This window comes from Natator depressus, chromosome 3 (assembly GCF_965152275.1).
Source record: "Natator depressus isolate rNatDep1 chromosome 3, rNatDep2.hap1, whole genome shotgun sequence".
NCBI lineage: Eukaryota > Metazoa > Chordata > Testudines > Cheloniidae > Natator > Natator depressus.
Window position 1 is genome coordinate 134,886,523 of NC_134236.1, and position 12,781 is coordinate 134,899,303.

At 42.1% G+C, this 12,781-nt stretch overlaps 1 protein-coding gene across 2 annotated transcripts in view; it reads right to left on the minus strand.

Annotated features, from left to right (window-relative positions):
• ERO1B (endoplasmic reticulum oxidoreductase 1 beta) overlaps positions 1 to 12,781 on the minus strand; it is a 59,218-nt gene that overhangs the window by 39,821 nt on the left and 6,616 nt on the right. For both annotated transcript variants that reach the window (XM_074948890.1, XM_074948889.1), the window contains exon 2: positions 10,758 to 10,877. In XM_074948890.1, the coding sequence (XP_074804991.1) occupies positions 10,758 to 10,877 (120 nt within the window). The remainder of the gene's footprint in view (positions 1 to 10,757; positions 10,878 to 12,781) is intronic.

Here is a 12,781-nt window from a genome sequence, read left to right on the forward strand (position 1 = left end):
ACAGAATAAGTTCAGAATTAAGACTGCATTACAGTCTCTTTGCCCGTAACACACTTTCACAGGTCACACATATACAAGGAGGTAGAGTTACATAATGCCAGTACAATGGTATAAAAATTGTATATAGTATGTCAATACACCTATTAATCTGATACTTTAAAATGAAATTTTTAATGCACCACATTTATTCATTTCTAAATAATTTTTGCCCAGTAGTGTTTCACTGCCTGGAGATAGCATATAAAATCTTATGTCCAATCAATTTTATACAAAATACTTGTATGTAACAAAACAATTTCAAATTCCAAGCAGAGGGATTAGGGAGGACAACAGAATTATATAAATCTCCATGAATAGCAACAAGTACTAGAAGGAGTCTTCTATTCTCTAAAAAAGGCTTAATAATATAGCTCAAAAGTATTTATTTCTTTCCCTGTAGGAAAGGCAAACAAACACAGTGTTTCAATTAATGTTCTTTAATAAAGCAAACAGCATCTCCTACTCAAAGAGAAGAAACAAATCTGTCACTTACACTTACAGTACATTTTTTCTTATTTTTATTACAAATGAGGAATAAGATATCCCTTAATTATGAATACCACCACCACCCCCCCAAAAAAGCAGAAGCTCAGAAGCCAGTCTGTTACAAACAGGCCAAATCTTGATTAGTTACATAATGTTGAGTCTGAGTGATGATGTTTAGTAATACAATTTGTATTTATATGCCACCTTTTATCAGAGGATCCCAAAGTGTTTTACAGAAGTTGATACATTATCCCAATTTTACAGATGGGGAAACTAGGAAACAAACAGTATGTGACTTACCCAAAGTCACACAATGAAACAGTGCCAGAGTTGGGAACAGAACTGAGCGCTCAACACCAAATCCCTTGTTTTAACTACTAGACTACTGCTTCCCCTGTTCTCTAAAAGAAAGCTGAGAAATCTACTACACATAGCACCAGCAGATTTTCTGACTAGTAACTAAGTTCATACAGGCTAAAAATAAGAGAAACATTCTCTAGTCAGAACTGCTTTGCATGGCAAGAATCAATTGATGGAAGACATCAAGACCTTCTGAAATAGCAGCTCAGATGGAAAAAACAAAAAATAATATTCAATCTGCCTTCCCTTAGCTAACTGCATTACAATGGAGGAAGTGCTTTAAATTCATCCATTTGGGGGGTGCTCAATTTATTTGGTTTTAAAGTAATTTTGCATTGAGATTTCTTTTTTGTTTTCTGTATTTTGGAGGAATTTATGACTTCTGCTGCAGTTGCAGAAGAAAAGTGGAATTCAGAACTCAGGAATTAATTGACCTGTTAGGCACAAAAGAAGGGGATGAGATTTTCAAAGTGTTTTTGTTTTTAGCCATTTGTTATTTCTAAATCTCCACGTACATTGCTAATTTAGCATAGAACTCTTAAAAATTGAATATTTGAAATTAATCCTGAAAGTTAAATCTCTTCTAGAATAATTCAGTTCTTGAATCTCATTAATTCATACTAGCTGGGAGACTCACAAGTCCTGTGTACAATGATTCAACGATTCTCCCCAATGATTTAGCACTGATGAGCTGCACTAATGCGAAACTGAAAAAATTGCTAGTGTAGGCAAAACCATGGTAGATAAAAGTTTGTGATTTAGTAAGAGAACAATCAGTGAGACTCAAGTATACTGCATCACAAAATTGCATGTTTTATTATTCTGACAGGTAGACTTTAATTTTTAATTATGTTATCACTTCATATTATATTAGCCAACATGCTGCAGCATTAAGTGTAGATGTAGCCAAACTATGATCCGTGGAGAGTTGTCTAGTCATATAATGCTGTTTCTCCTTGTTTCCAGTTGCTAACTGCATTAATAGGTAACTAAAAGATATTAAATACTGCCCTAAAATTACTCTTCCAGTTTAGCAATCGCTATAGCTAACACAGGGATATCATGTAACTATGAATGAAGAAAGGGCAGGTGGTCCACAAGACTACATAAAAGATGGGGTCCACACCACAAAAAATTCAAGAATCCTTACCTTAATAAGAGTTCAGTAATAAGCTCTCACTACAGAACTACTAGCAAATCTTTGAAAAGTAGAGCAAGACTGCTGACTGTTTTGTAATAACTTTAGTAGCAAAGTGAGAATTAGCAATGTTCTGTCCTGACCCCGGAAACAAATGATACTAACAGACAGAAATGCTAGCCCTGACTTGATATGCTACTAAAACAAAGGCATCTGTAATGGGTACTCAGTGACATCAGATGCATCATGTATTTCTTTCACATTTTAAAAGTCACATTAAGTAATTTTTGTCTGGATTAAGTCAATTTGTTTTAAAAGCAATTTAGTTCACTCAAGTGCAACCCCTGAAGATGATTAGATGCTTTTGGTCATCATTATTCTCAACAAATTTTGGATTGGCCTACTAAGCAGAAGATAGCTAACTTACATATATGCTTATATTTAATTTTCTTCCCCTTCAGCAGTGTTATAGTCTATGCTTTGTTACTTCTTTGATCAGCTGCAAATTACAACATTGCTAGCAGTTAGCCTTAAATGCAGGACTTCAAAAAGATGTTAGAAACCACAAGATTGCCTAGAGTCTACCAGTCTTAAAAGGAAATAAGGTTAGACATTAAACATTTTTCCCTCCACAATACATAAAGGAGGTCAAAGCGTTATCCCACCCTGCCACTTCTATTGTGAAGAACTTTTCTTTTCTTCCTGCCTTAAAAAAAAGCACACAACAAACATTAGATATGTTGTTCTCATCTACCTTCTCTCCCTCTCTCTCCTCTTGGCCCACAATCCCTTCCCAAAAAACTATGGACGAATGTAGAATTGCTGGATAACAAAAATACCAGACAAGAGAAATTTGAGTAAGCGCACAAGTGATTTTTAGTCCAAGTGTTTAAAAACATTTAACTCAAATGCCTATGTAGCAATTGTGGGAAAAGATGCGTTTGTTAAAGATTCAGTACTCCGTTAATTAAAGGCTAATAAAGCTCCCATTCCATTTCCAATAAATTCTGCAACAAAATCAAGGAAGACCAGATGACATTCCTGATATTAAGTTCAGGCCTTCTGTTACATCATAAAGAACCAAAAGGACACAAGCTAACTTTTTTTTTTTATTATTATTATTAAATCAGATTACCTTTAAGGAATCATAGACACATCTTTTTCTTTGACAATCTAGGCTGCTTGGCTTTTCCACAGCATTTCTTTCTCACAACTTCCAGTCTCTCCCTCCCTCCCCCACATAACACCTAGGATACATCTACACTGCAATAAAAAACCCACACCATTGAACCTCAGAATCAGGGTCAACAGACTCAGACTCACAGGGCTCAGACTGTGGGGCTAATAATTGCAAATTATTGTTTGGTTTTGGGCTGAAGACAAGTCTCTGAGACTCTCCTCCCAAACAGGGTCTTAGAGCCTGGGTCCAGCCTGAGCATCTACACTGCATTTTTCAGCCCTACAGCCTGAGCCCTGCAAACCCAAATCAGCTGGTCTGGCCCAGTGCTGCAGTGTAGATGTACCCCTACTGGCATTCTGAGGTCAGGTCAGGGGCTAAAAGTTAAGATACAAACTACTGAAGGTCAAAAATATTTCCCTAGCAAAATGGCTAGATTAGTACCTGTTAAAACTGCAGATATTAAAGCCAATTATTTCTGCAGCAGAACCTCAGTGGCAAGAACCAAAAATCAAATTCAAAATCAGTTGCTCTAGCCATTACCTATGATGTGGCTAACCGTATTATGAAAAAAAGATGTATCAAGATGTGATGTTTGATTTGTAGTGCACATGAGATGTGGAACCCTGAATTCTTACTATATATAATGATTCTCACTCCTCCCCTCCAATCACCCTTCTTCCATTATCCTAGCAGCCTACCGGGGGGAGAGAGAGAATGGGAAAGAGGAATGGGAAATCAAACCTCTGGACCAGAAAAGTGAAATCTCTTACTACATCCTTGAGGGACAAACCGTTCTCTGTCACTTAAACCATCTATTCCCTGACTGGGATGTTCTGACGTGAAACTGAATGTGAAAAACAACCTCCCATTTCCACTGCCTTGTGAATATTTCAAATTGCAGTAGGGCACAGTTGACATTTTGAAGACTGGTAATTCTGTATATGCTACTGCCACTCTTCTCGAAGTACAGCATGAAGTTTACTTCTTGAAAAGAGCAGGAGGAGAAATTTAGCAGAATAGTGACCTGCACGAGCAAGGTATCCATTTCTTCTGCTGTAATGTAGTAGTATTTGTGAGGAAAACAAACAGTTTCATCTTCAGATTCAATTTGGATGTACAGTATACTCTCGCTTAATCAAAACTCCTACCCGAATCCCTTCCTTGTCCCCCAGCATGAGATACATGGTGCAGAGGCCATGGGAAGAAATTCAGGCATTGAGGAGGTTTGGCTAATAAAGCAGATAGCTCTGGCCAGGACTGTAAGGAGGACGACAATGACAAGTGGAGGCTACCTCGATGCTGAATGGCTCCTGCAGTAGTGCACGGAGTCCTCTACAACCCCACTATCATGGAAGTGAGCAGTGCAGAACAGAGACCCCCGGCTAGGATTACAAGGAGGAGTATGACGAGGCCCTGGATGTGGAGGAGGCCTCCCCACTACTGAATGACTCCTGCCATCTCCATTATAGGAGCTTCTGATTCTATGAATAAAATCCATGTCCCCCATGCTACTCGGATAATTGCACTGTACTCCTTTGGTATACTCAGGAGAGTTAAGTTCAGGTCTATCAGATCAGGAATTCATTCCTCAGCAAAGAACAAGACATGCAGTGCAGAGAATACAATTTATTTTCTTTTCAATAACTCACTTGGGAGACATAAAAAAAAAAAAAAAGAGTAAATTACAGCTATATTTTCTAGTCATGTGAACTACAACTGTGACCAAGTTGTACTTAGCCCTGGTCTACACTAGGAGTTTAGGTCGAATTTAGCAGCATTAAATCGATGTAAACCTACACCCGTCCACACGATGAAGCCCTTTTTTTCGACTTAAAGGGCTCTTAAAATCGATTTCCTTACTCCACCCCTGACAAGTGGATTAGCGCTTAAATCAGCCTTGCCGGGTTGAATTTGGGGTACTGGGACGCAATTAGACGGTATTGGCCTCAGGGAGCTATCCCAGAGTGCTCTATTGTGACCGCTCTGGACAGCACTCTCAACTTAGATGGACTGGCCAGGTACACAGGAAAAGGCCCGAGAACTTTTGAATTTCAATTTCCTGTTTGCATGGTCACCTGCAGCTTGCCACGCTGGCCAGAGCTCATCAGTAGAGGTGACCATGCAGAGCTCATCAGCAGAGGTGACCATGATGGAGTCCCAGAATCACAAAAGAGCTCCAGCATGGACCGAATGGGAGGTACGGGATCTGATCGCTGTATGGGGAGAGGAATCCGTGCTATCAGAACTCCATTCCAGTTTTCGAAATGCCAAAACATTTGTCAAAATCTCCCAGGGCATAAAGGACAGAGGCCATAACAGGGACCCGAAGCACTGCTGCGTGAAACTGAAGGAGCTGAGGCAAGCCTACCAGAAAACCAGAGAGGCAAACGGCCGCTCCGGGTCAGAGCCCCAAACATGCTGCTTCTATGATGAGCTGCATGCCATTTTAGGGGGTTCAGCCACCACTACCCCAGCCGTGTTGTTTGACTCCTTCAATGGAGATGGAGGCAACACAGAAGCAGGTTTTGGGGACGAGGAAGATGATGATGATGAAGTTGTAGATAGCTCACAGCAAGCAAGCGGAGAAACCACTTTTCCCGACAGCCAGGAACTGTTTCTCACCCTGGACCTGGAGCCAGTACCCCCCCGGACCCACCCAAGGCTGCCTCCCGGACCCGGCAGGCGGAGAAGGGACCTCCGGTGAGTGTACCTTTTAAAATACTATACATGGTTTAAAAGCAAGCATGCTTAATGATTCATTTGCCCTGGCATTTGCAGCTCTCCAGGATGTACTCCCAAAGCCTTTGCAAAAGGTATCTGGGGAGGGCAGCCTTATTCCACCCACCATGGTAGGACACTTTACCACACCAGGCCAGTAGCACGTACTCAGGAATCATTGTAGAACAAAGCATTGCAGTGTATGTTTGCTGGAATTCAAACAACATCTCTTCTTTATCTCTCTGTGTTATCCTCAGAAGAGTGATATCATTCATGGTCACCTGGTTGAAATAGGGCGCTTTTCTTAAGGGGACATGCAGAGGTGCCCATTCCTGCTGGGCTGTTTGCCTGTGGCTGAACAGAAATGTTCCCCGCTGTTAGCCGGGGGGGGGGGGGGGAGGGCAAAATGCGACCTTGGAACGAAAGCACATGTGCTGTGTATGTAATGTTAACAGCAAGGTTTACTGTGAAAGAGTGTAGCCATTGTTCTAGAAAATGTGTCTTTAAATACCACTGCCTCTTTTTTTTTCTCCACCAGCTGCATGTGTTTCAATGATCACAGGATCTTCTCCTTCCCAGAGGCTAGTGAAGATTAGAAGGCGAAAAAAACGCACTCGTGATGAAATGTTCTCTGAGCTCATGGTGTCCTCCCACACTGACATAGCACAGACGACTGTGTGGAGGCAGACAATGTCAGAGTGCAGGAAAGCACAATATGACCGGGAGGAGAGGTGGCGGGCTGAAGAAAGGGCTGAAGCTCAAATGTGGCGTCAGCGTGATGAGAGGAGGCAGAATTCAATGCTGAGGCTGCTAGAGGATCAAACCAATATGCTCCAGCGCATGGTTGAGCTGCAGGAAAGGCAGCAGGAGCACAGACCGCTGCTACAGCCCCTGTGTAACCAATCGCCCTCCTCCCCAAGTCCCATAGCTTCCTCACCCAGACACCCAAGAACGCGGTGGGGGGGCCTCCGGCCACCCAGCCACTCCACCCCAGAGGATTGCCCAAGCAACAGAAGGCTGGCATTCAATAAGTTTTAAACTTTTAAAGTGCAGTGTGGCCTTGTCCTTCCCTCCTCCACCACCCCTCCTGGTGCTTCTCTCCTCCACCACCCCTCCTGGGCTACCTTGGTAGTTATCCCCCTATTTGTGTGATGAATGTGAAGCAACAATGACTTTATTGCCTCTGTCAGCGGTGATCGAAGGGAGAAGGGGAGGGTGGTTAGCTTAGAGGGAAGTACAGTGAACCAAGGGGCGGTGGGTTTCATCATGGAGAAACAAACAGAACTTTCACACCGTAGTCTGTCCAGTCATAAAACTGGTTTTCAAAGCTTCTCTGAAGCGCACCACGCCCTCCTGTGCTCTTCTAACTGCCCTGGTGTCTGGCTGTGCGAAACCAGCAGCCAGGCAATTTGCCTCAACCTCCCACCCCGCCATAAACGTCTCCCCCTTACTCTCACACATATTATGGAGCGCACAGCAAGCAGTAATAACAGTGGGAATATTGGTTTCGCTGAGGTCTAACCGAGTCAGTAAACTGCGCCAGCGCGCTTTTAAACATCCAAATGCACATTTACCACCATTCTGCACTTGCTCAGCCTATAGTTGAACAGCTCCTGACTACTGTCCAGGCTGCCTGTGTATGGCTTCATGAGCCATGGCATTAAGGGGTAGGCTGGGTCCCCAACGATAACTAAAGGCATTTCAACATCCCCAGTGGTTATTTTTCTGGTCTGGAAAGTAAGTCCCTTGCTGCAACTTTTGAAACAGATCAGAGTTCCTGAAGATGCGAGCGTCATGTACCTTTCCTGGCCATCCCACGTTAATGTTGGTGAAACGTCCCTCGTGATCCACCAGTGTTTGCAGCACCATTGAAAAGTACCCCTTTTGGTTTATGTACTTGCCGGCTTGGTGCTCCGGTGCCAAGATAGGGATATGGGTTCCGTCTATGGCCCCACCACAGTTAGGGAATCCCATTGCAGCAGCGCCATCCACTATGACCTGAACGTTTACCAGGGTCACTACCCTTGATATCAGCAGATCTTTGATTGCGTTGGCTACTTGCATCACAGCAGCCCCCACAGTAGATTTGCCCACTCCAAATTGATTCCCGACTGACCGGTAGCTGTCTGGCGTTGAAAGCTTCCACAGGGCTCTCGCTTCTCAACTGTGAGGGCTGCTCTCATCTTGGTATTCTTGCGCCTCAGGGCGGGGGAAAGCAAGTCACAAAAGTCATAAAAGTGCCCTTACGCATGCGGAAGTTTCGCAACCACTGGGAATCATCCCAGACCTGCAACACTATGCGGTCCCACCAGTCTGTGCTTGTTTCCAGAGCCCAGAATCGGCATTCCACCGCATGAACCTGGACCATTAGCACCATGATGCCCACATTGCCAGGGCCCCTGCTTTGAGAGAAGTCTGTGTCCATGTCCTCATCACTCACGTTACCGTGCTGACGTCGCCTACTCACCCGGTTTCGCTTTGCCAGGTTCCGGTGCTACATATACTGCTGGATAATGCGCGTGGTGTTTAATGTGCTCCTAATTGCCAAAGTGATCTGAGCGGGCTCCATGCTTGCCGTGGTATGGCGTCTGCACAGAAAAAAGGCGCGGAACGATTGTCTGCCGTTGCCCTGACGGAGGGAGGAGCAACTGACAACATGGCTTACAGGGTTGGCTTACAGGGAATTAAAATCAACAAAGGGGGTGGCTTTGCGAGAAACTGAATGGCCCCCTCAAGGATAGAATTCAAAACCTCAAGGATAGAACTCAAAACTGGGTTTGGCAGGCCGTTGATTTCACAGAGGGAAGGAGGAGAAAATGAACACAAAACAAATCTGGTCTATTTCTTGTTTTGAGCCACTTCATCTATCTTTATACATGTTGCTGGCAGCAGACTGTGCAGTATGACCGCTAGCCGTCATCATCTCCTGGGTGCTCGGCAGAAGACGGTGCAGTATGACGACTAGCCATCATCTTCTGCTGGCTGGAGGTTAAAAGACAGTGCACTGCCGGTAGGACTGGAATCGCCACGAGACGAAACTTAAAAGGGAAATGACCTGGCTGAGTCACTCCCATGTTTGCCCAGGCGCCCAATTAAAAGAGCACCCAGGACTACATCGATGACGGCTACCAGTCATACTGCACTGTCTGCTGCCAAAAGGCAATTAACTGCTGCTGTGTAGCAATGCAGTACCACGTCGGCCAGAACCCAGGAGACATACGGTGATGGTTAGCTGAGCAGGCTCCATGCTTGCCGTGATATGGCGTCTGCACAGGTAACTCAAGAAAAAAGGCGCAAAACAATTGTCTGCCCTTGCTTTCACGGAGGGAGGAAGGGAGGGAACGGGGGCCTGACGATATGTACCCAGAACCACCCGCAACAATGTTTTAGCCCCATCAGGTACTGGGATTTCTACCCAGAATTCAGATGGGCAGCGGAGACTGCGGGAACTGTGGGATAGCCACCCACAGTGCAATGCTCCGGAAGTCGACGGTTGCCTCGGTACTGTGGACACACTCCGCCGACTAAATGCACTTAGAGCACTTGTGTGGGGACACACACAATCAACTGTATAAAACCGCTTTCTACAAAACCAACTTCTATAAATTTGACCTAATTTCATAGTGTAGACATACCCTTAGACAAGACCCCTTAAAACAAACAGAAGTTACCTAGCATTCTCCCTTTTAGTCTACTCCCTTCCTTTCTAAAAGCTTCAACCTTGAAGAATAATACACAAGTGTATTCAGAATTTGGGATTCTAGTTAACTTTGTTGTATTTTCTTTTTCTAAGCATATTGATACCAAAGTGGAGGGAGAGAGAAACATAGTGCAAAATCCCTACAACAAAAACAAAGACAGGAATACAGAAAAGTATATAAAGACATGTTTTCTGTTCCTGATTTCCACAAAAAGGATCCAGTTACAAAAATCTCATTATTTCTCGTGAGGAGTTATGGGCTAATAGTAGAATATTCTGATATGCTAATTCTCAAGAATATACAGGCATCAAATAGTTTACCAGGAGATCGCCCACATATAGTAGACCACTTTAGATGAAAGATTACTACAGAACCTTAAACTGCAGATTATTTCATAAAAACAAACTGGTGTAGAGATACTTCAAATTCCAAAATGAGACAAAGGCACTAGAATCCATTACATATTTAGTATGTGTGTTTGCAGAAGGGACAATGAAAATACAGGCATTATGCAATCACCCAAATTAACAAAATACAGGGGGGAAAAACAGCCAAAAAGTATTTAGCAAGAAGTCTCATAACCATCCTTGCAGCCTCTAGCATTACAATCAGACTTACTGAATTCATCCCTAGTAAGCAATACTGGATATCTTGTCACAATTTCAGTATAAAATATGTAGTTGACTGGTCAGGAATCTATCACATTACAAACATTTAAATAATGGCTTGGGTTTCTACATTCCTTGATTGTTTTGGTGCTTTTTTTTAATTTATCAAAATATTCCAGTACAAAGTTGCTCATTCCTGTAACTCTTCCACTAAAAAGCTTCCTTGCAATACAGTCGTGCTTGCAGACCACTTGGTGTAGGGAATCACTTGTCCATTGGATTACAATTTTAGTGATTTAGTGCTGTGTTAAACCCTGTATCAGTGGCAAATACCAGAGCTCAGACAGTATAATTTTCAATCAAAAAATTAAAGACTATCAAGTGATAAAAGGGAGTTTTGGGCTGCTAAGAAAGAAATTGATAAGATTTCAGAAAAAAAAAAATGAAGATCAGACCGAGTTAGTCTATAGACCATCATATCCTGGGTTTTCACTTAGCTATGTATAAAAGTGCCATTCTTACTGTACCTTGTAATATCTGAAGTAGTCTCGTTCTTGCAGTTTCTGTATTTTGGGGAAGATCTTGTAAGTATTAAAGTCATCAATGCTTTCTATATCACACAAGCAGTCATCCAACAGTCCGGAGAGCTACAAGAAACAAATATATTCTATTGCTTTACTGACCAAGATTCAAGGTAGTAAAAATTATTCTTAGATAAACAAATCAACCCCAACAAAAATTAGAGGATTTTTCTTAATAAAGGTGGATGAGGAGTTAGATAACTGTATTACATTAATGCATCATTAGTTTTCATATGAGTTGGGTTAAATCCTTGCTGAAACCAGTGGATGTAACAGCCACCCTCAATTTGTGCAACAGTTTAGCTCCTTTATGGAATCAGACAGCTGAAAAATAGTAGCTTACACTCAAAACAAAGGCATATGTTTTGTGTAGGTGTGTGTGTCTGTGAAAGTAAGAAGGCAAGAAAGAGACAGCAAGCAAGCAAGCGTTAGACATAGCCACAGAAGCACTGATAGTCTGGCCCTCAATGAAAGTTATGCGAGCTTTTGGGCAGAGTGCTGTCTAAAAAGGGGCTTGAACCACTGAGCAAAGAAAGTGTCTCCTGCCTTTTGATTCTTGCTATGTTCAGAAAACAGGACTTTGTACATTCTTTGTAAATAAACAATAGTATCAAATGGTATCTGGCTGCGTCATCAATTTCTCCTCAAACAAAACCATAGGACCCTGAATTTTGGATAACTGCTAAACTCAAAGAGGGGTGACAATATCTTATCTTTACACTTGTTTAGAATAGAAAACTAATTTCTGATGCCATGGACTGGTATCAGTCCACCTCCAGGTGCAATACTATTTGAATGTAATAACTATGGCGATTAATGCTGTGATCCTGCAATTTGTACTTCAATTGAGACCATCTCTGTGGAGCATGTTGCAGCCTGAAGGGCCTATATTTCCCAAACCAGGAGGATATATCATGTTAAGACATGATTTTATGAGATGCATAGTACTGTCACAGCAATTGTTTACAAACTTGTGAGATTGAGCCGCTAATGTACATAAAAATCTTGTATTATCTTAACTTAAAATACTTCACTTTGAGTTTAAAATAAGTTCTGTTAACCCATTTCTAAAAGAGGCATACTTACATTATACTCTTTAAAGTATTTTGATACTTATCTGCAGAATGTAGTAGGAAAAATACTAGAATAATAGACTGTTACATATATTACAACTCTAATAATAATGTAAGAGCAGCCATAGTGGGTCAAACTAATGGTCCATCTAGCCCACTATCCTGTCTCTGACAGACAGTGTCAGATGCTTCAGAGGGAATGAACAGAACAGGGCAATTTTGAGCGATCCCTCCCAGGTTATCCAGTCCCAGCTTTTGGCATTTGGAGGTTTAGGGGTGCCTGGAATATGCAGTTGCATCCCTGACCATCTTGGGTAACGGCTATGGATGGATCTATGCTCCATTAACTTATCTAATTCTTTTCTAAACTTAGTTATATTTTTGATCTTCACAATATCCTCCAGTTCCACAGACTGACTCTGCCTTGTGTGAAGAAGTATTTCCTTATGTTTGTTTTAAACCTGCTGCCTATTAATTTCATCAGGTGATCCCTGGTTCTTGTGTTTTGTGAAGGGGTAAACAACACCTCCTTATTCAATTCCTCCACATCATTCATGATGTTAATAGACCTCTGTGGCATCACCCCTTAATCATCTCTTGTCTGAGCTCAACAGTCCCAGACTCTCTCTTCACACGGAAGCTGTTCCATACTCCTAAACATTTCTGTTGCCCTTCTCTGTACTTTTTCCAATTCTAATATCTTTTTGGGTGACCAGAACTGCATGCAGTATTCAAGGTGTGGGCATACCATGAATTTATATAGGAGCATTATCTATTTCTTTCAGAATGGTTCCTAACATTGTTAATTTTTTTGACATACACTGCACATTGAGAACTAAACATGATGATTCCAAGATCTCTTTCTTGAGTGGTAAACAGCTAATTTAGACCCCATCA